This window comes from Cnephaeus nilssonii (assembly GCF_951640355.1).
Source record: "Cnephaeus nilssonii genome assembly, chromosome: 19".
In the NCBI taxonomy this organism is placed as follows: Eukaryota; Metazoa; Chordata; class Mammalia; order Chiroptera; family Vespertilionidae; genus Cnephaeus; species Cnephaeus nilssonii.
The window spans coordinates 3,043,542-3,067,990 of record NC_137090.1 but is presented as its reverse complement, the minus strand read 5'-3'; the positions used below and the strand labels follow the sequence as shown (position 1 = coordinate 3,067,990).

General features: G+C 60.3%; 1 protein-coding gene across 5 annotated transcripts; it reads right to left on the bottom strand.

The window, feature by feature from the left end:
- Positions 1–28: 28 nt before the first annotated feature.
- On the bottom strand, positions 29–14,782 carry EXOC7 (exocyst complex component 7). 5 transcript variants are annotated; one of them, XM_079798996.1, is made up of 20 exons: positions 14,656–14,782; positions 14,392–14,457; positions 13,092–13,276; positions 12,490–12,595; positions 10,988–11,210; positions 9,969–10,136; positions 7,257–7,392; positions 6,359–6,483; positions 5,292–5,437; positions 4,756–4,908; positions 4,477–4,575; positions 4,115–4,177; positions 3,814–3,880; positions 2,282–2,347; positions 1,886–2,006; positions 1,599–1,694; positions 802–865; positions 556–597; positions 322–455; positions 29–197 (listed from the first exon to the last, which is right to left on the bottom strand). In XM_079798996.1, the coding sequence occupies exons 1-20, from the start codon at positions 14,713–14,715 to the stop codon at positions 95–97; spliced, it is 2,223 nt and encodes a 740-aa protein (XP_079655122.1). In that variant the 5' UTR covers positions 14,716–14,782; the 3' UTR covers positions 29–94. The 5 variants fall into 5 exon arrangements, with proteins under 5 accessions (XP_079655122.1, XP_079655118.1, XP_079655119.1 ...); XM_079798992.1 differs by having other exon boundaries at positions 6,359–6,427; positions 7,300–7,392; XM_079798993.1 differs by lacking the exon at positions 6,359–6,483 and having other exon boundaries at positions 7,300–7,392.
- Between the last annotated feature and the right edge of the window lie 9,667 nt (positions 14,783–24,449).

Below are 24,449 nucleotides of genomic sequence, written 5' to 3'. Positions count from 1 at the left end.
CAAAGGACACCACACTCGCCGGGCCGAGGCAGGTTAACGGTTTATGTGTCCAATACCACGCTGCCCGGTGCCACCGGGCAGGGAGCGCGCAGGCTCAGGCGGAGGTGTCAAAGAGGCGGTCGATCATGTCGCCCACCTGCTCCACGTGGTACTTGATGTACTTCTCAGGGTTCTTGGTGAAGGGCACGTTGCCGTACCTGCCAGGCACTGAGGTCAGCGGGGAGCGTGCCCTCCTCCCCGCTCCCCGCAGTCTGAGGCCTCCCCGTGGGGTGTCCCTGAGGCAGAGCACTGAGCCCGGGGGAAGTGGGGGGGGGGGCTCACCTGTGCAGAAAGGCCCCGTAGGTCTCCTTGACGATGTGCTTCTGAGCTTGGCGGATCTTGTCCCTCTGCTCCGTGTCGGGGATGGCCCAGGCTTTCTGGATCTTGCACAGTTCTTCCAGGCCATCATTGAAGCCCTGCCACCACAAGGGGGGAAGAGAAGGGACCCGGAGACAAACGTTGGGGTGTCGCTCCAGCAGCAGCAGCAGCCGGGGAAGGGACGGGCTCCCAACTCACCTTAAACCGCTCCTTGATCACCTGCCGCTCCTTGTCCCGGAGCTGGGGGCCGAGACAGCTCTCCTCAGAGAGGCGCCTGCCCCGCCCCTCCCCCAGCGCCCGAGCCCCGCCCTCTCCTGCTGCTCCGGTGGCCACAGGCATCCCCTGCTCTCACCCCACAGGGACTCTTGTCCATTTTCTCCCAGAGACATGGCAAACAGGAGGACACCTGCCACACACCCCTCCCAGCCCAGGCGCTCAGCCCACCTTGACTCCTGGCTGGAACACAGGCAGGTTCTTCTCGGTGATGTAGTCGGTCACCTTTAACCAGCTGCGGGGAGAGGAAGCAGGGCGGCCTCAGGCAGCTGCTCCCGGGCTGGTTTGCTTTGTGTGTGTTATTGTTCTCTCTGGATCTACTGGGGGGTGTAGGGAGGGCAGGAATCCATCTGGGTCACAACTAAGCAAAACACAACAGGTTTTTCCTCGGGAATAGAGAGCGTTTGAGATGCTCGCTTTTAAAACTGGAACAGGAAACAGCAGTCAATAAACTGAACGAATGCTAGTGCCACCAACTCCGCTGCACAGCAGCCTCCTGGCAAGCGAAGACGGAGCAGCAGGGGAGGAGGAAAGGAGGCGGAGCATCCTGGGAAGGGAGCGGAAGACACCTCCAGGGGAAGGACACAGAGGGAGACACAAACCCGCAGCAGGAGAGAGAGCTGCGCTCAGTCAAGGTCAAGCGCTCTTGCAACCTGCTCTTCGCCTGGGCCAAACATTGCCCACACTTTGACGTCAGCCCTTCAACTACGCTTAGGTTCACCCTCGCAGGCAGGCAGACTGCCCTCTGCAGAGGCTGGCACCAAGCCCCCGAGGGAGCCAGCAGTGGGGGGGAGGGGGCTCTCATTGCCACCCCATGATTTTGACCACAACACAAGACAAGGATTGGGTCCACAGGGCAACAGTTCCCTGTTACTGACGCCACTCCGACTGGGCCCAGTGTCCTGAGACTGAGGAGGGAGCGTGAGTGGCGGGTGCAGGGGTGGGGTGAGCGGAGGGCAGCCTGGCACCTGCGCTGGTAGGTCTGGATCTGCTGCTCGATGTGCTCCCGGTAGGAGCGCTCGGCAGTCTTCTGGGTCACGGCCACCAGCTGGATCAGCTCCGACCTGGGGGGCGGAGGGAGGGGACAGAGTAGAGGGGACGGGATTGGCTGTGGGCCTGGGCAGCCTGCCCTCCCACCCCACCTTCAAGAGCTCTAAGAAGGCAGCACGCACGCCCCTGGTCCTGGGGCAGCGAGGAGGAAAGCCCTGCCCTCCCACCGGACACCCGCAGGGCACGGCCAGCCCCCGGCACCTACTTCTCCAGGGCCTTGAGGATGTAGTTGTAGTTGTTGTGCAGGAAGATGGCGCTCAGAGCTGGGTCCTCGTACACCTTGGATTTGCTCAGCAAGTTCAGCTGCAGGTTACCCAGGACTTTACCTGCACAGGGAAAGGTGTGGCCATGCCCACGTGGCAGTTTGACCCAAACCACCCAGTCCCAGGCCCCTCAAACCAAGTCCTCCCGTCACTCCTGTCCCTCCCGACCCCAGCGCCACAAGCCTCAGGAGCCCTTTGCCCAGCCCTCCGCCCTGAACCAGAGGTCAGGTTGTGATTCCAAGGGCTGGGGCTCGGAGCACCCGGGAACAGCAGGAGAGCACAAAAGGGAGGCGGGGCTAAGCAGGGATGGGGCGGGCGGCTGCCGGCTGCGGACTCACAGATGTAGGTGCTCAGGAGGCGCCTGCTGAACTCGGAGCTGTAGCTGGTGGCTGAGGAGCTGGTCTCTGAGAGAGAGAAGTCCGGCTATGGCAGCGGCGGCAGCCTGGACCCTCTCTGGCCTCCCCTCAGCCCAAGGGGCAGCTGAGGGCCGGTGGGGAGGGGCCTCTGAGCCTTCCTCCCCCTGGCTGCTGGGACAGAGGGAGCTGGGGCAGAGCTGGTGTCCGCGGGCTCAGGGCCCGCCCGCTGCATGGAGCACTGCCTCGGACTCTCTCTGGAGCCCAGGGCAGCCCCTCTGTGGTGCCAGGTGGCCCACAATCAGCAGGAAGGCTGGCAGGACCTCCAGCCCCCGCTCCCTGCTGGGTGGCATCATGGCTCACCTATCCCATCTGTCAGCATGGGAGCCAGAATGGGCTCCATGGCCGCCCCCTTCCCCACGTCCCACCTCCTCTACGGTGCTCCGCAGAGGGGACCTGCCTACACAGAGCGAGGGCCAAGGAGGAGAGAGGGCGGGCAGGCAGGAGCTGGGCTAGGCCGGAGGGTGTCCCAGCGTGCTAGGGGCAGCAGGACGCTGCCTGGACAACCTCAGAGACAGAAAGTGGCCGTGTGGGAGCTGCGAGAGCGGGAAGCACCCTGAAGGGACCGGGTGCCCTCTGACCCCGACTCCCCAATAGGTCCTGCGTCTGCCAGGGGCCTCTGTCCCCGGGGAACCTCACTCACGGGGCTTCAGGAGGGAGGATGGGGCTGCAGAGCCCTGCCGCTTACCTCGGGGGTCTAAAGGAATATTGTATGTGTCCCCAAGAACTACGGAGTGAAAGGCAGTGCGACAGGGGAGGAGGGAGACAAAGACGGAGAAAGATGCAAAGTGCAAAAACAGGTTAGAAACAGCCGTGTCATCCCATCCAGCAGACCGCGCCCCACGACAGCCAGGACAGACAGCAGGACACACCCAAGCCAGACCCACGGGGACCAGGGAGCACGCAGCAAAGTGGAGGCCTGAGAGCCACAGGCCAAGGCTGCCCCTGGCTCTGTGCCCTCAGATGGGGCAGCAGGGAGGGCCCGGGGCCCAGACACGCCGGGCTGGGACTCAGTGCTTGGAACGGCTGGACAGTGTGTACCTCCAGTGCCAACCTCAGGAAGGTACCAGGCTGGCCCCGAGGTGCCAGCCTCCCAGTGGCCACGGCGTGAGACTCGTTGGGGGACAGGCGAGCACAAGAGAAGGTGGGAAATGTGGACGAGGGCGGGCAGGAAGGGCACCTTCAAACACGAGCGTGCTCTCCAGAGGGAGCCCGGGGCGGAGGTCGGCGGGAAAGGCCGTCAAAGCCGCTCCCTGACACTCGGCCCTCTGAGCCCAGCCCCGAGGGCCCGGCGGCTCAGGGCCCTGCCCCAGGCCACGTCTCCAGCCCACTGCGCAGGCTGGAGGCCATCTCCTCACCAGAGGTGGCAGTGCCACTGGGGGCCTCACCCCACTTCTCCAGACAAGAGGGAGGAGGGGGGCCCGGAGCTGGGGGCCCCGCTGGGAGGTTTCAAGTACCTTGGGAGGCCAGCATGGCCCCGGCCGTCTCCTGGAAGTCCAGCAGCTGCTGCAGGAAAAGGATGGCCTGTGTGGGGGATGGTCAGGAAGGTCAGGGCAGGACCCAGGGGTCAGGTCACTCCCACAGCACATCCTGCGTGACAGGGCAAGTTCAGGGCCCGGGGTCTGCCGAGTGAAACGGTGGCTGCAAACTTGGATCCCACTTTGGGTTCGGGCTTCGAGGGAAGGCCGGGTCTGCTGAGGGTGCTGAGCACTGAGAGGTCCTGGTGGCCCCCACCCCCGGGGCCTGGGCAGCACCTACGTTGCTGGTGAGCTCGTGCACGGTGCCGTCCTTGGGCATGTTGTACTCCTTGTCCGGGTCATTCTGTGGAAACAGCCACTCCCTGGAAGAGCTCCCAAGGAGGCCCCAACCCACCCCACGCCCCTCAGCCTGCTCCTGGCGCCACCTCTTGGCAGACAGGTGTCAGGACACCCCTTAAGGCACAAAGGGGAGCAAGATACACCTGCCAGAAACCAGGGGCAGGAGCCTCAGGCCTGGAACCCCCAGAGAGGGAGGCAATGGGTGCTGACAGGAGTCATCCTTCCGGCAGACCTGACCGCTCGGAGCCTGCGCCCTGAGGGGCCCACAGCCAGGTGGCCCTGCAGTGGAAGGAGGGGGGTCACCTTGATGTTGTCAGCGAAGTCCTCCAGCGCTTTGGCACCAACGGTCTCCATGGAGGTGATGAGGCTGGGCAGCTTGTTCTTGGTGCTGGCGGCTGTCCCCTGAGAGGGCAGAGCGGCACAGCTGCCCCTGTCCCCGCCGCAGGCGGGCGTGCACCCCTTCCTTCCAGCTGCTCCCCTGCCCGCCCCCCGGGGATGCCTCCTTCACCCCTGAGCAGACGTGTGGGCAGAGCACGTGGTGGACCCCTCCTCCACGCCCCCAAGCGCCTCGCCAGCCCGTACCTGGAGCACCTGGTCAAACTCGGGCTTGGTCTGCTTGAGGTGCCGCAGGATGGGGAAGATGGCGAGCACCGCCGAGAAGTCGTGTCTGACGATGGCCTTGCGGGCAGCGGACACGATGTTCTCCCCCTCGAGCATCAGCCCCTCCAGTGCGTCCTGAGGGTGAGGATGCGGCTCAGGGGGCAGAGGCGAGAGCTGGCTCCCAGGGGCGGTGGGGGCACCCGAGGGGTGAGGGGAGCCAGTGTGCTTCTGGTGGGAGGTGCCGACCAGGCACACCGCCAGGACGGATACCCAGGACGGGTCCCCAGGACGGATGCCCAGGACGGATCCCCAGGACGGATGCCCAGGACGGATCCCCAGGACGGATGCCCAGGACGGATGCCCAGGACGGATCCCCAGGACGGATGCCCAGGACGGATCCCCAGGACGGATGCCCAGGACGGATGCCCAGGACGCGGCGGGAGGAGGTGGCTGTATTGGAGGCTACAGGCCACAGGCACAGCCCACGCTGCGGTGACAGCTCTGTACGGCCCCAGCACCTGGATCAGGGAGTCGAAGGTCTTCTTCTGATGGTGCTCGGGGATGACCTCCACCAGCAGCTGGTACTCGCTCTGTGCCAGCTTGACGAAGGCGCTGACGCAGTGAATGTAGGCGTCGGTCTCCACGTCCAGCATGTCGTCTCGCCCTGCGGGACAGCGGTGTGCTGAGCTGCTGGGCTGGGGACAGCCCTCTCCCTGCTGCGGGGCGAGGGTCTCCCCAGCTCCTGGCCGAGGGTCCAGACTGGCCCCCGACGGGGAGGAGGGAGACTGTGCGGGCAGAGAGCTGAGGACGCCAGCAGGCCCCATGGGCTGAAGGGGACATGGCTGGGCCCAGCCTTTGTCCTGGCTTCACTCTGAGCTCTGCCATGGGCGGGATTTACGGCCCTGAGTGCCAGGTACGGGAGGTGTGGGTGACAGATAAAAGGGGAAGAGGAGGATCCCTAAATGGACTCCCTGGAGAGGGTATGGCCCCAGGACTGAGGAGTCCGATTGTAGGGAAAGAGGGCAGCTGGGGGCAGGCGGCAGTGTCCACCAAGGAGACAGCCATCTCAGAAAACGCTGGGCCTACGAGGGCGGTGGCCAGCCCAGCCAGGCTTCCGGAACCCGTAGGAAGGCCGTGGGCTCCGGCCTATGAGGCCAGCTGGCACGGGTTAAAGGTGAAGAGGCAGTGTGAGCCCCAGAGAGGGAGGGCTCCTTGGCTATCAGCTGCCCCAGGAGGAGACTGGATGCCACTGCTGGAGGCTGGGGCAGGGGCCTAGTCCTACGCGCCCAGGGATGGGCTCCCCGGAGTCGGAGCTGTTGGTGAAGCCGATGTCGGGCTCCCGGCCCGCCAGGGCGCCACCTCCCCTCTCGGCCTGCCTTCCAAGGAGCGGCCACTTCTCCCCGTGGCCCGGGCCCTGAGAGCCAGGTGCACACTCCCAGCTGGAGGGAGGCAAGGAGACCTCGTGCCCGAAGGAGAGAGATGGAAGGAGAGCGCGACAGCCTGGCCATCCTGCTGGGCCCTGCGGTGGCGGCTGGGAGGCGGCCGCGGCTGCCGCGGGCCGGGCCGGGCTGGGCTGCGTACTCACCGGCCAGCGGCCCGTGCTTGTCGTTCAGGGCCTCGGACGGGTGCTTAACTCGGAAATCATGCTCGTGACCTAGCGAGACGTCGGCCGCACAAACACAAGCAGCGTTTATCCAGGGGCCGGGCGGGCTGGCCCTCGGGGACCGGGAAGAAGCCCTCGATCTCCGGGAGGGGTGTGAGAGGGGGGTCGGGGAAGGGGCATTGGAGGGCGCTCTGAGCCCCTCCTCTGCCGCGGGCCACCCTGGGAACAGCCGTTTCAAGCCTGACTTGCAGCGCCGGACCATCCCTGGAGCTGGTTTCCCAAGCCCGGAGGCCGAGAGAAAGCCGCGAGGCCAGGGAGAGTCGAGGGGCTTCCGGCAGCCATGGGGCGGCTGATGCCCGGCCCCAGGGGGTTATCTCGCCGGCCGTGGGGGAGACCCGGTTAGAGAAATGTCACTGCGAGGCAATGGGGACAGCCTTCTTCTTGTCCCCAGCTCATTCTTACGAAGGAGGGCCAGGTCCTCCAGGGTGGGGCTGTCCTTCCTGACGTGAGAAAGGGATGAGGCCGACCAGCTGCCTGTCCCCTTGCTGCACCCCCCCTTATAAAGTTGGGGGTGACCAGGAGGCCTAGGCCAGCTTGGTCCTGCCACCGCTGATCTCAGCGTGAAAGGGCTGCCCACGGCCAAGAACTCTGTCTGAGTTCAAACAGGAGACAAGGACAGAGACAGGGAGGGGAGGGGGGGGAGCCCCAGGGAGGGCAGAGCTGCCATCAGCCAGACAGGACCAGGCCAAGGCCACGAAACCTGTCCCTGCGCCAGCTGGAGCGAGTGGCACAGGGACGGGCAGCCCCACCCGTGCCCTCTCAGGGTGCCTCCCGAGGCCCTCCTGGGGCTGGAGGCTCTGCCCTGCCGCGGGAGTGACACACGACGGAGGAGGAGGGAGCGGGAGAGGAACACGGGGGATTACCTTCCAGAGGAATGAGGTTAGAGCCCCCCTTTTTCCCATCTAGACCATGCTGGGAATACTGTTTCAGAAGGTTCTGAGCCTTCCGGATCGTCCCTGTCACCAGAGCCACACAGAGAGGAGATAAGAAGACCTAGGAAATGAGTGAGAGAAAACGGCAGCGGCCCTCCACGCCGACCCCCCTCTCCCCGCCGCGGCCCTCCACGCCCAGCCCACACCCGGCCCCACAGTGAGCACGCCCAGACCCGCCTCCCCCAGCAGACCTTCCCCAGGCCGCCGGAGACCCAGCAGATGGAGACGAAGGGGTGGACACATTCCCCGGGGCCTCCCGATCCTGCTGCTGACCCTCTCTGTCTGGCCTGAGCTCATCTGAGGGCGCGTGGAGGGTGAAGGAGACGAGGCGGGCAAAGATCCACCAAGAGGAGCCCCAGTAAAAAGAGCTCCCGACATCTAAACAGGCGAGGGCTCGGGCTGGAGGAGCTGGCGACGAAGCTCTCACACCCGGAGTTACGCCCCAGGACAGAGCTTGGGCACCTGGAGGCTGGGAGGCCTGCGCCCCACAGAGCGCCAGGCCCAGCTCTCTGGGCATGCTCAGTGTTGGCAAGTAGCCCAGCAGCAGTCAGAGCAGCATGGGAGCCGGTGAGACGGGAAGGAGCCCTGGGAGGCAGTGCCAGTGCGAGGGCTGGAGACCCCGAGGCAGCCTGGCCCACACGCCGTCACCCACACCACCAAAGCGACTGGGAAGCTCCAGAGCGAGAGGGGAACAGCCTCGCGGAGAGCCAGGGAGGGCCGGAGGAAAGGGCGCATGCTCTTGGCACGGGGAAAACAACAGTTAGTGTCACAAGTCAAAACAAAGAAACAAAACTGAGTGCACGGCCTCGGGCCGGCCACTCTGGGGAACGAGACACGGCAGGGCAGAGCATGTGGGGAGGTAAAGCAGCACCCCACAGCGAGCACGCTGCCTGCACTGCCCTCCGCCCTGGAGCCACGCCCGTCCCCCCGCATCTTCCCGCATCTCCAAGCACAGCACAGCGAGGCTGCCGAGTCCTGGCCGCGCCCCAGGGGAGCGCGGGTGAGGAGGCAAGGTCGGGGCTCATTTCTTCCTGTCCGCACCACGCCACCGTTAGCTGCTACTAACACGGGGCCGGCTCAGCATCTGTCTCCGTGCGCAGTGAGCGGCCGCTAATGAGCACATCAGACTCCTGCCCCGCAGCTGCGCGGGAGCAGATGGGCCGCCGGGCCTCCCGGGGCGCAGCCAGCACGGGCCACGGGTGTGCAGTGGGGCTGCTGTTGGCGGCTGCCAAGACCATCAGGCACCCAATGACCACGGACAGCGCGGAGGCTGGCGCCTCATGGCCACCCCCCTCCTTCTCCCTGCTCCTCTCCCACCACCAGGCACTGACGTCCCCAGGCCCGATTCCCACCAGCTCGGGACAACTCTCGAACCCCCACAGGAACATGGGGTCCTCCCAGCTAGTTTCCCTCTTGGGTCTACAAGCCACGGAGGGATTTGGTCCACGGTGAGCCCCTCCTCCCAGAAGGCCGTCCCTGCGTGGCCAGCCAGCACCCCGGGGCAGAGCACATCGGGTCCCGGGGCCTCCCGGGGCCGACAGAGGAGACGGAGGGGAACCGAGCACAGACCAGCTGGCCCAGGCGGCCTCCCAGACACAGCTCCTCTCAGCACACGAGGCTCAGGGAGGGCGGGACGGCCCGCGTGCAGCAGCCGCAGCCTCGGCCAAGCCTGCCGGCTTAGTGGAGTCACTGCTTTTCTGGGGGAGCGGCCAGGGCACCCACACTGGAGGGGAGAAGGCAGTGCCTTCCTTCCAGGCCCCCCCGCTTCCCTAACACTGCTCTGCCACATTTCCAAACCCTAAGGGGTGCAAACAGACCCCTCCGAGGGGCGGGCAGGCAGGGCCGGACAAAGGGAGGGTAAGCTCTCCACCCAGCCTGTCACCAGGGGCGGGTCCCGCAGGCCCCCCTGGGGCGGTGCCTGCAGCTTGAGCCCAGGCCTGCCAAGCTGCGGTGCTCACAGGGCCGTTTACCTGCACAGACTGTGGGGACGTGATGCCAGGGACAAGGACAGCGAGCTGCTCACCCAGGACACCAACAACCCACGGCCCAGGCCTCTCGCCCTCAGCGCGCCCCCCTCTACGGCCCGCCCCAAGGCGCTCACTCGCAGGGCGGCCTGAGAGCCAGGCGCACTTCCCCCGTGAGGGCGGGCTAGGGTTTTCCCTCCGGACCGACCGACTGTGAAAGTGTCAGGTCTCCCACCCGCTTCTCAGCCACGCGCCACTTGCAGCCAGGCGCCCTGGCTTGCTGGGAGGTGAAGGCCCATCCCGTCCCCCGAGCTTGGCTGTCGCAGCCCGGCCTCCTGGAGGGACCACAGGGGAGGAGCAGGGGCCCGGCAAGGGGGTCTGCCCCGGCACCCCACTCCCCTGCCTCTCCACATCTCTGACGCCCCTCCCTCCTCCAAAGACAGGTTTGCAGCCCCCCACCCTGCCGAGCAGCAGGAAGAGCCTCCTCGGTGGGGCCTTGCTGGGGGCACACACTTGCTTTCTGGCCTGTCTGCCTGCAGCTGGAGGGGCCGACGCTGCTCACCCCAGGGTGGCCGAAAGCCACGCAGGTCCCACCGCCTTCCGGCTGGTGCTTAAAGGGCCGGGGTGGGGACTCACCTGGCCGCTTGATGGGCTTCTTGGTGGGCGTGTCTTTCCTCTTGTTGGGGATGGCAGGGGAGTAGGGAACCCCAGAGACAGAACTGTTCTTCCGGAAATGCTCCTTCAGGCCCTTGATGGAGCGGTCCAGCTGGCTGGAGCGGATCTGGTAGTAGACGTTCATGAAATCTGAGGAGAGATGTGGCAACGGGCCTGTGGCAGCCGGGTCCCGGCCTCTCCCCCCTAGAACAGCTCCGCGGGCGATGGTGTGCCCACTGTTTCTACTTGCTAACCCGTTCCTAGCACCTGCTCGGGCTCGCAGCCACCCACAGGGCCTTGCCCCGCATCAGGCAAAATCTTTAAAGGAAAAGTATCCCCCAACAGAACTGACGATTATTTTACCTTCTGAAGCTAAGCATTTTCAGATAAAAAATATAAAGATTAGGTAAGGCCGAAACCGGTTTGGCTCAGTGGATAGAGCGTCGGCCTGCGGACTCAAGGGTCCCAGGTTCGATTCCGGTCAAGGGTATGTATGTACCTTGGTTGCGTGCGGGCACATCCCCAGTAGGGGGTGTGCAAGAGGCAGCTGATCGATGTTTCTCTCTCATCGATGTTTTAATAAATAAATAAATAAATAAATAAATAAATAAATAAAGATTAGGTAAGGAGTCAAAGGATGTGAATAATTTATAGGAGGCAAAGAGACAACCAATGTCAGTGAATAAAAAAACACTATTATCTTTAGCCATTACACAATGACTTTATTAATTTTTATTGATCTGAGAGAGAGAAGCATGGATGTGAAAGAGAAACATCGATTAGTTGCCTCCTGTATGCACCCTGACTGGGGATTGAAGCCACTACCTAGGTATGTGCTCTGACTGGGAATCGATCCCACAACCTTTTGGTGTACGGGACGATGCTCCAACCCACTGAGCCACCCGGCCATGGCTAAACTTTTTATTAAAAACAAAACAAAACAAAACAAAAACCCGCCCCTCCCCCGGCCCTGCCTGCGGTGGGCCCTCGGTGGCCCTCACCTTGGTTGCGGCCGTACTCCACCAGCCAGCGGGAGAGGCGGATCACGTCCAGGAGCACGCCCTCCGGCAGGTGCTCCAGGGGCACCTCCTCCTGGATCTCCAGCTCCTCCTCCCCGCTGATGAGATCCAGGATGAGCACAGGGGAGACCACCTTACTGTGCCGGGTCATCAGGCTGCGGAACTCGGACTCCAGGGACTCCTTCCCCCGCTCGAACAGCAGCTTCTGCAGGGGTGAGGGCAGGGAGGAGGAGGGCGCACTGCTGCTGCGGCATTCGGCTAGCCCTTCCCTTCCCTTCCCTCCCCTCCCCTCCCCTCCCCTGCCTGCACTTCCTTGAACCCAAAGAAAGGCAGGAAGCCCCTTGGTCATTCCTTCAGCTCGGGTTCTCTAACTGGATGCTCACAGGTGAAACCCGGGGCTGTACAAGCAGGTGCTTCATGAACACTGGCTGATTACCTCCTCACTGCACTACCAATCTGTCTTCTTGTTAGAAAGGGGTTGGCAAGGAAAGAAAGAGATAAACTGAACTGTCACATTAAAAACTTTTGTGCTGTAAATGATACCATCAAAAAAAGCGAAAAAACAAACAGAATGAGAGAAATTATTTGCAAATCATGTATCTGATAAGGGACAGGTATCCAGAACATGTAAGAGAATTGGAAACATGTTCATACAAAATCATGAAATACATCAGACAGAGAAAGACAAATGCCGTATGGTTTCACTTATATGTGGAATCTAAGAAACAAAAGAAATGAACAAACAAAACAGAAATAAACTCACAGGTACAGAGAACAAATTGGTAGTCGCCAGATGGGAGGGGAGTTGAATTGGAAGTCACCAGATGGGAGGGGATAGGTGAAAAAGATAGGGATTACGAAGTACAAATTGGTAATTATTAAAACCGTCACAGGGATGTAAAGTAAAGCATAGGGAATACAATCAATAACACTGTAATAACTATGTATGGTGGCAAGTAGGTACTATACTTATAAGGGTGATCATTCATAAGACACATAAATGTCTAATCACTACACTTGAAACTAATAAAATATTGCATGTCAACTGTAATATAAAAATAAATTTTAAATAAAAATAGTTAAGTCGGTAAGTTTTATATTATGTATTTTTACCACAATAAGAAAATGCCAAATGCATTTGTAAAAATCAAACATTAAATTTATATTGTATAAGTAATGGTTGCGGGCTCGATCCCCAGTAGGGGGCGTGCAGGAGGCAACCGATCAATGATTCTCTCTCATCATTGATGTTTCTATCTCCCTCTTCCTCTCCCTTCTTCTCTGAAATCAATAAAAAAATATTTTAAAAAAATGTATATATCTGTGATTCCTGAGGCAGAGCTCTTCAGGACTGCAGTACGTGTACTATATTAGATACCTCTGCTTATTCTACCACAGTCTCCTTTAAGCTGGTTCCGTCTCTCCTGAGACCAGGGAGGGACCGATGTCCCCACACCTCTCCCATTACCCTGCTGGCCCCTCACCACTTTGTTGAGCTCTGGGCTGTCTGGGCTGTTGTCCTGGAAATACTCCACAGCCTTCTGAATCTTGGCCATGCTTCCCAGGTACTCTTCCAGCCTCCCTGTGGGGCTGGGAAGGAACAGAGCTGTGTCAGCCCGGCTGGATGGAAGATGAAGAGAAGGACCCATTTGGAAGGGGAAAGGAGAGAACTGATATAGGGGACTCCAGGCTCAACTATATCCAACTCCCCTTCCCATTCTACGCCGCTGGTCCAGGAGGCATCAAGAATGTCAACAATCGCCCTAGCCGGTTTGGCTCAGTGGAAGAGCGTTGACCTGCAGACTTAAAGGGTCCCTGGTTCGATTCCGGTCAGGGCACATGGCCAGGTTGCGGGCTCGATCCCCAGTGGGGAGCGTGCAGGAGGCAGCCGATCAATGATTCTCTCTCATCATGGATATGTCTATCTCTCTCTCCCTCTCCCTTCCGCTCTGAAATTAATAAAAACATATTTTTTAAAAACGGGAAAATCCTTTTAAAAATGTCAACAATAAATTAACAAAAAATAAAAGAAAAAGTCAATAAAAAAAACACAATGAAAGGAACGTGACCCCTGGCCCTAGCTCACCCCTCCCTGATGATCTTCTCAGTGTCACTGGCCACATGGTAGTAGCTGATGACGTGGTCCAGGCAGGACAGGGTCTTCTCGACGTTCTCCTGCAGCCGCTGCAGGTTCTCCGTCTGCTTGTGCACAGGGATGATGGAGTTCTCCAGCTTCATCAGGCGGCTCTCAAAGGACGACAGGATGGACACCTGCGGGCACCACGTGCTCTCAGGCCTCGCGGGTGTCCCAGCGTGGCTTCTACACACCCACCAGGTCTTTGGCAGTTGCTGCTTTTTCTCTGGTTTTCTAGACAGTAAGCTCCATGAGGGAAGGGCCGGGGGTGCAGCTGTCACCACTGTATCCTCAGCACACAGGAGGTGGCCCAAATACATCGGATGAAATTTGATTGGAAGGCAATGCAAGCATCAAAGGACCTCCCCCCCAAAAGATAAATCACCCCAGGATGGTTTCCCTTCCACCCTTTGAAGCCAAATCTCAATTTCTGTTCTTTCGGAGGCTTTCCTAGACTGACCAGGAAGTAGCTGCATACGGAGTGGCCTCAAATGCATTGCTGGCACTTCCAAAAGCCTCTCTCTCGAAGGGTGAATCTCACTACATAAGGACGAGGACTTCATGACTGTGTTACTACATACACACACCAAGCTCGTATTTACTCAACTTGTGCTTTACGGTCTCCTCTAGAAATAAAGAAGAAACCTCCTATTTGCTGAGCACCAACTGTACCCCAGGCGCTGTGCAAGACGGGTCCCCATGTACTGGCTCCTATGACCTTCACAGCCACAGGGGGAGCGTGGCTTTGTCTCTGTTTTGTCATGAGTTAACGGAGGCTCAGAGTTACCTGTCAGGAGCCACACACAAACAAGGGGAGGGTGAGGACTAGATCCCAGATCTGTCCGATTTCGGAGCTCATTCTACCCCAAAGCCCTGGGGGCGGGAGATGGCTGAGTCTTGTCTGCCCTCAGCAACCTGGGGAGTGCCACCCTGGCCCTCCGCCCGTCACCTGAAGTGAGGATGACACATGACTGTCCCCAGCCCACCTAAGTCAGCCCCACTGAGTGTTTGCAGGAGGAGACGAAGACCAGGCCAGGGGGCAGCGGCATCCTCAGTGAGGAGGCGGACAAGGGGAAGGCAACGCGGTAACAGACATGCCACACTGCTGCTGGAGAAACCCCCCCAGTGCCACCATCCCTGCCCAGGCCAGAAGCCCAGGCCGTATGGACCGCACCGGACCCGCCAGGTCGCAGAGCTCTCTCCCTGCGGGCTCTGGAGGCCTGTCAGCCGCTCCCAGCGGAGGGTTACTCACCATGTTCTTGGTGAGCTGGTCGCTCTTCTCCAGGCTGTCTCGGATGAAGGACAGCGTCTCCTCCTCCTGGGGGCGCGGAGGGGAGGCATCACCAGAAGGCCGGGGCTAAAGACCGCCGTCCCGGGCCCACGGCCTCGCCCCCGAGCCCCGCTCCCTGCAGGGAGCGCCCCCTCGCACCCCTGCCTCCTTCCAGAGTAGATGCCCTGGCCCGGGCCTCGGCGCCTCCCCTCCCCTCCTCCCCCGCCTCCCCGGCCCCAGTCTCACCTGCTTCAGCTTGTCCTCGATTTCCCGCCGCCGGGCGGACGCCTCCTGCGGGGGGATCATCCCTACGGCCCGGCGCCGCTCCCACTTCCAGTGTTTTGTCTCTGCGTGCGTACCTTCTCGGCTTCCGTCCCTGTTACACCCACTTCCGCTCTTGGCCCCGCCCCGGAGCGCCCTGGTGGGACCGTGTTGGGAGTGGCAGGCGGAAGTGCTCCTGCGCGGGGCACGGAGACGGGCTGGGGAAGTAGCCATCTTGGGTGTGGCCGAAGGGTGGCGCTGGCGGACCAGCCCGGAAAGCCTCACTCAGCACTTTACGTCTGGGAACAGCACCTAGCCCATAGCACACGTTCAAAAAACATATCGCTAACATCATGCTTCTATGTCTAAGGAAGGGACTCCTTTACGGTTGTGAACAAATACTTTCTCTCCCCCCCATCTTTATTTTTTAAAAATATATATTTTATTGATTTTTTACAGAGAGGAAGGGAAAGGGATAGTCAGAAACATCGATCAGCTGCCTCCTGCACGCCCCCTACTGGGGATGTGCCTGCAGCCAAGGTACATGCCCCTGACGGGAATCGAACCTGGGACCCTTCAGTCCGCAGGCCGATGCTCTATCCACTGAGCCAAACCAGTTAGGGCAGCCCCCCCAAATCTTTATTGTTGAAAGTATAACATATGTCCCCCTTTTCCCTCAATTAACTCCTTTCAGCCTGCCCCGCTCCCTTCCCCCGCCCCTATTGTCTGTGTCCATGGGTTATGCATACAATGAACAAATACTTTCTTTTTAAAAAAAAATATATTTTATTGATTTTTACAGAGAGGAAGGGAGAGGGGTGGAGAGCTAGAAACATCGATGAGAGAGAAACATCGATCAGCTGCCTCCTGCACACCCCCTACTGGGGATGTGCCCGCAACCAAGGTACATGCCCTTGACCAGAATCAAACCTGGGACCCTTGAGTCTGCAGGCCGCCGCTCTATCCACTGAGCCAAACCGGTTAGGGCGAACAAATATTTTCAACTTTGTACAATCTCATTGCATTTTTGGTAAATGAACTATATGTGTGCTTTTTTTGTATTTTCTCAAATTTCCTCCACTAAGTGTAATTTGGTAGCCAGCTGCCATGCAGTGAGAGCCGTCTGTTTGCCCAGCTCTGTCACCCCATTCTGGCTCCCTGTCCTGGCTAATCCTCACAATAAACTTCCGAGGGGGGCACAGCGGTTGTGTCCCTTCCGCAGCGGAGGAAGCTCAGGGCAGAGGGGTCCGCTGCCTAAGTCAACACAGCTGGCTGGGGCAGGCTCCGCGCTCGCCCCCTCCCATGCTCCGCAGCTCAGGAACGTTGGTTTGCTGCTGTGCAAAGCTGCCGATCTGATGGTCAAGAAAACCCACTGTGAAAAGCAGGTTGCTTTTATGACCACCATAGCTAAAGAAAGGTGGGCAGCACGAAAAGATGCATTTAACTTTATGCTCAACCCAGTGTGAGGCCTGTATGTGAGACATTGATTCCGCAATTCCCCAACTAGACTCGGCACAAGCTGCTTCCGCAAAAGGAGCGAGCGGCAGCCGCGATTCTCCTTCACAAACTTGTGCGGAACACAGGGTGCCGATCATGGCCCAGCCCCCTCCGCCGGCTGAGGATCCCTTTCCAGAGGGGAGGAACCGTGTTCTTTCCTTCCTAACTCCAGACTGTGCTTCTCCTCCTGTACCAAGTGTAACAGCCTCCAAGGGAATGTTTCTGGGCGGCCCCCAGCCGAACCGGAAATGTGCATGCTGTGACGTGAACAGCCCCAACAGTGTCTGCTCCTGGGATTGCAGCCATTTAAATATGACAGATGCATTGCAAAAAAGGAGAAAAAATTTCAGAGTACAAGGGATGCTCAAGTTTCTCTAGTTTCTAGACTGTGAGTATAAATGCCCTCTCTATTGCTAACACGTCTACGAAAACACGTTTTCCTTTTTTCGGTAATGATTAAAAAAAATACTCTTTTTTGTTTGTTTCATTTAGAAACCACCAGCCTTCAACAATGCCATCTGACAGAGTGGTCAGAGGAGTTTTTTGTTTTGTTTTGTTTTTCTTGAAATCCTTTAAATATAAAATGAAAGAAAGCCCAGGAGTGGACAGCTATTGCACGCTTTCTCACGGAAGAGAGAGCAAAGGAAATTTTTAGGGTGCTTTCAGCCACGTGTGGGGTCAAACCTGCAATTTGGTTTTTAAAAATATATATTTTTTTATTGATTTCAGAGAGAAAGGGAGAGGGAGAGATAGAAACATCAATGATGAGAATCATTGAGTGGCTGACTCCTGCATGCCCCCTACTGGGGATCCAGCACACAACCCAGGCATGTGCCCTGACCTGGAATTGAACCGTGACCTCCTGGTTCAGAGGTCAATGCTCAACCACTGAGCCGCACTGGCCAGGCTACATATTGACTGAGAAACATTATGTGAAGGAGAGACATCGATCAGCTGCCTCCCACATGTGTAACTTGGGCATGTGCCTTGACCAGAAATCGAACCCGCTACTTTTATAGTGTGCGGGACCACGCTCCAACCAACCGAGCCACACCGGCCAAAGCTACAATTTGGTTTTAAAGCTATTTTTTAAATATATTTTATTGATTTTTTACAGAGAGGAAGGGAGAAGGATAGAGAGTTAGAAACATCGATGAGAGAGAAACATCCATCAGCTGCCTCCTGTACACCCCCTACAGGGGATGTGTCCGCAACCAAGGTACATGCCCTTGACCGGAATCGAACCTGGGACCCTTCAGTCTGCAGGCCGATGCTCTATCCACTGAGCCAAACCGGTTAGGGCTAAAATTATTTTTTAAATTCAATGTAATTCTGTCCAAACTGCAAAGAAGGTATATATGCCCTCCTCTGCCTTGACCCCCAGGTGGTTACTCTGTCCCAGAAGGAACCACAGTTATAACTTTCTGGATGAAGTTATACAAACCCCGGCATATTTTACACAGAATAAGCTCTTCTCTCTCTCTCTCTCTCTCTCTCTCTCTCTCTCTCTCTCTCTCTCTCTCGTTGCTCTCTCCTTCCCTCCCTCTTTCTCTCTCTTCCACTCTCTCTAAAAAAATATCCTAGGGTGAGGATTAACAACAACAACAACAAAATATGTACTTTCCTGGAGCCTGCATGTTCACTTAATAGTACACTTTTTTCCTCTCCAGGTGAGCTTTGAAATCATTTCCCCACCTGCAAATTGAATACCCTCTGAGTAAACTGGTTTGAATTCAGGTCCTCAAAGAGGCTGGGGGGATGTCCCCAGGGGACATGCCCGCTTGAGGAATGGAGGCCAAGTGTGACCCGGGAAAGGGAGGGCTGGGGGGCCGGACCAGGGCCTCCTGGCGGAGCTTGTGAAGTGGCCCCCAGCCAAGAGGAAGGGCTCACAGGCCAGGGCTGGACCCCGCTGAGGGCAGATCAAAGGCAGGCGAGATGCAAAGGCCGAGCGAGCCACAACAGTGAGAGGAGAGCTAGGCCGCCAGGCAGTGGTGTCAGGAGGGGCAGGAAGGCCGGCTGCCTGGCACCTGGGGAGGCTGAGCAACACCTCTGTGCTGAACCAGTAAACACACAACTAAGTGACGGCCAACCCCAGGGGCCAGGGAGGAGCAGGGCAAGGAGGGAGGACCACGGGCATGAGACGACCTGGAGGGGAGATGGGGGAGGGGGGGTGTTCCCAGAGTGGGGTGTGAGAGGAAGGAGGTTCGTGCGCCTTTGGAGGCGACTGTGAGCTTCTGGGCCCTGAACATCCCAGCGACATGCTCGCAGGGAGCACACCCCAGGCCCCGCCCTCCCCACCTGTCACCGCGGGCAGCGCAGGCCCCGGGAGCGGGTGGGAATACGCCCCACGTGGCGCTGACCCCTGCCCTCCCCGCCTGCTCCCCCTGGGGCATCTTCAGGCTCAAGGACGCCCCTGCCGCTTTCCAGAAGCCTCTGAGAGGGTCTGGAGGACGCGACTGTGCCGCAGGGGGGCGCGCTCCCCCGCTAGCCCAGGGGTTGAACCCCGTCCGGGCGGGGAGGGCCTGCGGGGGCCACGAGGGGGCGCCCGCCACCGCCTGTGCGCGTCCGCCGCGCCCCGCGAGCTGGCGGCGCAGGGCGGGGGCCCGGGAAAGAGGGAGCGCGCGGAGGGCAGGGGCCGGGTGTCCGCAGAACGAGGGGCCCGGGGCCCTGGGAGGGGAGGGACGTGGAGGCGGGAGGAAGCCGGTGACCGGGAAAACTCGAGGGGGCGCGAGGCGTGCGGCTGGGCCAGCGCCCCGGCCGCTCTTCCCGCTGCCCCACGGCCCCCAGCGGCCCGGAGCGGGGTCCGAGCCAGCGGCCGGGGTCAGGTCAGCCACTGGCACCCGCGGCATCTCGGCCCCGCGGCTCCAGGCAACGGAGGACGCCGGCGCCCGACAGCCCTCCGCGGAGGTGCGGGCCATCTGCCCCCCGCCGCCCGCCGCCCGCCGCCCCGCGCCCTGACCCCCGGGCCGCCTCCCACACCCCCGCGCCCCGCACCCTGGGGCGCATTCTCACAGCCCGCAGCCCCGGCCCGGAAGGTCTGGCTCCCCGGGGCCGTTCGCCTGGAACGTGACTCAGCGCTTTCTCAGTGCGGGGCTCAGACCCGCCCCCCGCCCCCGCACACTCCCGCCCTGCGGGTTCTGCCCCCACCAGGCTCAGGAAATGCCCGCGGGAGGCCCGGAGCCCACTCGGCCTTGACTCTCCCCGCAGGTCCTGGGCGGGGCCTGCCTGGAACAGGTGTGTGCGTGGCCCTTTCCAGGGCTCGGTCCGGCTGGGCTCTCCGCTCCCTCCTGGAGAGGGCCTGCACCTGTGGCTCGAACCTGCCCTGCACCGGAGGCCCTGGGACTGCCTGTGAGCCCGGCCCCATGTCCTTCCGGTCTGTGGGTCCGCTCACCATCAGGCTTCACTGTCTCCACGCCTAACCTGGGCTGACCTTCCGCAGTGTCCTCCCTCCCCTCCCCGAATGGCTCCTAACTCACACGGTCATTCATTCATCTGGGGCTCAGCTGTGCCTGCCCCGGGCCTGCTCCTTCCGGCCGCGCTGGTGTTTCCCGCTGGATTGATCGCCGCTGTGTGGCCGCGTCTTTGGGGGTCACTCATGCCTGACTCGCCTCCTAGGCTGGAACTCCCCTTCCCAAGCCCAGGTGGAGGTCACCGAGCTGGAGGGGCCTGGGAGCTGGACCCGGAGTGTGGTGAAGGTCCAAGTTCAAGCCCAGCGTAGGGACTGCTCTCAGCTGGGCTCTGACCCGGTCAGGTCCTGGGGTCACTCAACTCCAGGGTTAGGGGCGAGACCACAGAGTCAGTTTCCTCCTCTGCAAACTGAGGGCTTGGCCTGCTCCTGCTCCAGGCCACATGGAACCCGCCGTCAGAGTGCCCGCGGCCCCCCCCAAACTGCCCTCAGACAGGCGCTCCCTGGGCCAGAGGGCGGCGGAGGCTTGAGCAGAGCCTAGGTGGGGCCAGGCGGGGGCCTGCTCTACATGACCCGCCCTGTTCTCGGGGCGCTGGGCCCGGTTGGTGATTCTCTCCCCCTCCTTGGATTCCTTCCGGGGCTGGGAGACCCCCGTGTCCCACTCAGGACAATAAAACCCGCACGTGTAATAGGGAGGCCAGAGAGACCCAGGGAACGTGGACGGGGCATGAGTCCTGGCCCTCGGTGAGGTTGGCCCACGACACTGCCTGCACGCCACCCCCTCTCCCCAGGGCTGGCCTGAACGGGTGGTCTCTACCCCACCTTCCTGGTGAGACAGTACCAGCTCCGGGCCCAGCCTCCCTCGCCAGGCCACCCCCCCAGGCCACCCCCCAGGCCACCCCCCAGGCCAGGGGTAATCTTCAGCCTATCCCAGGCCCTGGAGGCTCTGCTCTCCGGCCTCACAGACCTCCCGGTCTCCGCTAGAGGCTGGGCAGCAGGGCACAGTGGGGTGGAACCAGGCAGGGACAGCTGAGCTGGGCACAGCTCTGTCCTGGTGACCTTGTAGCTGGGGTGCAAATAGGTGAAAGGCCCGCTTCCTGACCCTGTGGGGTTTTTTTTTTTTTTTTGGGGGGGGGGTGGTTGTCCTTGAATGCTCCTTTCTCCACACCAGCCCTGCCTCTTGGCTCCCCATGATCCTCACTCCCAGGACAGAGGCCCCAGGGCAATGGGGGGCCAGAGGAGCAGATGAGAATGAGGCCGGGCCTCTTCCACCTCCCTCCACCCCTTCCTCCTCGCCCCATGTCCCTCTCCCTCCCTCCCCACCTGGCTCCCCCCTGCCACAGGTCCCCTCAGCTGCAGCTGGCACTCCAGGCCCCGCTGTCTCCTTTCCTGCCTCACCCACACGCACACCCACACGCACACCCACAGGGTCAGCACAAGGGCAGCTTGCTTGTCCAGAACAGGGCAGTGTGGGGCTTTCCTCCCAGACCCCGCTCACCTGAACGCTCTCTCCCCAGCCTCTGCAGCCTGGGCCCTCCAGGAACCCCGGCCCCCAGCCCCAGCCCCACCGGCTGGGAACCCCTTCGTGTTTACTGTCTGCAGTCGAAATCTGCCAAGGCTATTTGGCTGTTTCTCTACCTTTTATCCATCTGTCCAGCCAGCACATTCATTCCTTCACCCACTCATTCATTCATTCACTCCTTAGGAAATCGGGCCGTGTGCTCGATGCTGCAAATGTAGAAAGGCGCAAGACAGGCAGGTTCCGTGCCCGCGGGAGCCTGCAGACCCCAGAGCTTCTGAGATGGGGACTCTGAGGCAGGGTCTGTAAGTCACCCCTCCCCACCGCTGGGACACCCACCTACCCGGCCAGCACAGCACAGTTTAAGCAAAGTTGGCGAAACCGGAATATCATGCGGGGATAGGGACAGGGCTTGGTGCCCAGATGAGGCAGGCAGAGGGCAGGGTGGTCTGAGGCGGGGCAGGACCCCTGACAGAGCCCGTGGGTGGCTCTTCGTACACACAGCAGCCTCTCTGCTCAGCTTCGCTTCCTGGGCAAACAGCCTGGAGGGCTGTGGGCAATGGCTGGGGCTTCAAAGGGCCCTGGGGGGTCTGGGAGCCTGGGGGCCCTGGGCGGGGGTGCTGTGTGCAGGCGGCCTGCTCTCCCCAGTTGCTGCCATCTTGCTGTCCCGGGAGCTCAGGGAGCTGCTTCCTTCCAGGGGAAAGAGGGACTGAGCCCCTCCTGCCCTCTGAGCCAGCGAGCAGGTGTCAGGCAGGGCGAGGGGCAGTGCCCGAGCTGGGAGCAAGGCAGGAGCTGGGAGACCTTGGTCTGTCACCCCCTGGTTAATGTGCACCAGCCTCGCCCCGCACCGCACCCCCAGGCGGGTTGGCTCCTGGGGGACAGTGCTCCCCAGCTGACCCCAGCCCGCCGCTGACCACACAAGGAAAGTTCAGGCCCCAGCATGCCCATTGGGTGACTCTGACCTGTCCCTGTCCTGCCTGGAGCCCCTGAGTGGGACAGCCACATGTGCCCCAGGAGGGTGGTGACCCCCAGGGCCTCCGTGTGCCTCCTGCCTCACGCAGGTCAGCGCAGCCCCAGCATGGGTGGCCTCACAGAGCCCCCCAGAGTGCCTCCCCGCCCTGTCACCTGCGCTTTCTCCTCCTCATTACACAAGAATGTGTCAGCAGGACCTGGGCCACTCTCCACCCCATTGTGAATGCAGCCCGCGCACCCCCCCCCCCCCATCTCCACCCCAGACAGGCCCAGGCCTGCCCCCTGCCCCCTGCTGCGAGTCCAAATACACCTGTTTACCTTTGGGCCTGGCCCAGGATGGAGTGCGCCCGGCTCCTGCCCACCTCCTCCCCACCTGCCCTCACACCCCCGCTCCCCCGCCCCCCAGCTCACTCTCTTCCTTCTGAAAGTCTGTGCATGTGGGTGGGGGGTGGAGAGCCGTTCAGCCCTTCAGTCCTCAGCTCTGCAGGCGCCTGGCCTGCTGGGGGACAGAAGGTCGCTGGAGCCTGTGGTGGCCTGGCCGCCGGGGAACAGGATGTGCTCTGGGCAGGGAGGGGAAGGGCCTCCAGCTCCAAGCTCCTGCCCCCCGCCCCCCCCCCCCCCCCCCGTCACATGGAAGCTGGGGCACAGGGGACCACTTAGGGGACAGGAAAGTGGCTTCCTCTTTGGGAAGGGCTGCCCCCAACACCTAAGAGTGAAGTCCTTTAGGGGCTTCTCACCTCAAAGGTGGGGATGAAAGGAGGTGAGGAACCTGCTCGGGAGTCATGGGCGCACAGCCACACAGCTTAAAGGAGATAGGACCACCCGCCGGTGTGGCTCAGTGATTGTGAGCATCAGCCCATGAACCAAGAGGTCACCGGTCAGATTCCCGGTCAGAGCAGATGCCAGGGTCGTGGCTCGATCCCCAGTAGGGAGCGTGCAGGAGCTGATCGATGTTTCTCTCTCATGGATGTTTCTATCTCTCTATCCTTATCCCTTCCCCTCTCTCTAAAATCAATAAAAACATATATATATATATATATATATATATATATATATATATATATATACACACACACACACACACACACACACACACATATATATAAAATATTTTTTTATTGATTTCAGAGAGGAAGGGAGAAATAGAGAGAGAAACATCAATGATGAGAGAGAAACATTGATCGGCTGCCTCCTGCTTGCCCCCCACTGGGGATCGAGCCCGAAACCCTGGCATGTGCCCTTGACCGGAATTGAACCTGGGACCCTTCAGTCTGCAGCCCAATGCTCTATCCACTGAGCCAAACCAGCTAGGGATATATATATATATATATATATATATATTTTTAGAGAGAGATAAGAAGAAAAGAGAGAGAGAGAGAGAGAGAGAGAGAGAGAGATAGGACCCCTCATGACCCTGGACTGGGGTGCTGGGCCGGGGAGGAGCATCAGCGGGGCCATCTGCAAACTTTGAATGGGTCGGTGGTGAGATGGGATTGCCAGGTCAATGTCCATGTCCTGATGGTGACGGTGACACGAGGGCTGTGCAGGAACGTCCTTGTTCTAAGGACGTATACACTTCAGTAGTTGGTGCTAATGGGCATTGTGTCTGCAGCTTACTGTCACATGCAGCAGAGTGCATTTTGATCGGGGTCACGTCGAATCCATCAGTAACTATGAGGTAAAGGAACAGCTTTTTAAAAAGCCACCAGGGCAGGCCCGGCCTGCGTGGCTCAGCGGTTGAACATCGACCTATGAACCAGGAGGTCACAGTTTGAATGCCGGTCAAGGGCACATGCCTGGGTTGCCGGCTCAGTTCCCGGTGTGGGGCCCAGCGTAGGGCGTGCAGGAGGCAGCCGATCAATGATTCTCTCTCATTATTGATGCTTCTATCTCTCTCTCCCTCTCCCTTCCTCTCTGAAATCAATACAACATCTAAACAAATAAAAAATAAAAACAAAAGCCATCGGGCAGGGATACGCAGGAGGGATGGGCTCCCATTTTCCCTCTTCAGATGCTGCCTGCTCAGAGAGTGGGGAGCCCAGTGCACCAGCCCCCGCTCGGCTTTGGTCGCGTCTGGGGACCCTTCGTCAATGTCGATGCCTGGGCCCAGCACAGGAATTTTCAGGAGCTCCTGGTCGTCCCCCCCACAGCCAGGCTGAGCCCCACCTCTGCACACCCCTCCTGCCTTTCCTCACCGCTGTGGGCAGCTCTGCCTGCCAGTCCTTGCCCCTCTCCCCGCAGCACAGCGGAGGCAGAGGGTGAGGTGGGGGAGAGGGTGGCACGCCCACCTGTCAATCAGAGATGTAACTCCTTTGGCCAGGGCTGGAGGCTGATCTTGGGGTCCAGTGGAGAAGGCCATAGGCCCCCCCCCCACACACACACACT

What these genes read in the sequence shown, in the direction of transcription:
- EXOC7 (XM_079798996.1), bottom strand. Translation starts at nt 14,715, where the DNA reads ATGATCCCCCCGCAGGAGGCGTCCGCCCGGCGGCGGGAAATCGAGGAC. An exon ending in ACCAGCTCACCAAGAACATG is followed by an intron (nt 13,277 to 14,391) that starts GTGAGTAACCCT and finishes TGGTGCCCGCAG; the next exon opens with GTGTCCATCCTGTCGTCCTT. An exon ending in TGATCAAGGAGCGGTTTAAG is followed by an intron (nt 456 to 555) that starts GTGAGTTGGGAG and finishes TTGTGGTGGCAG; the next exon opens with GGCTTCAATGATGGCCTGGA.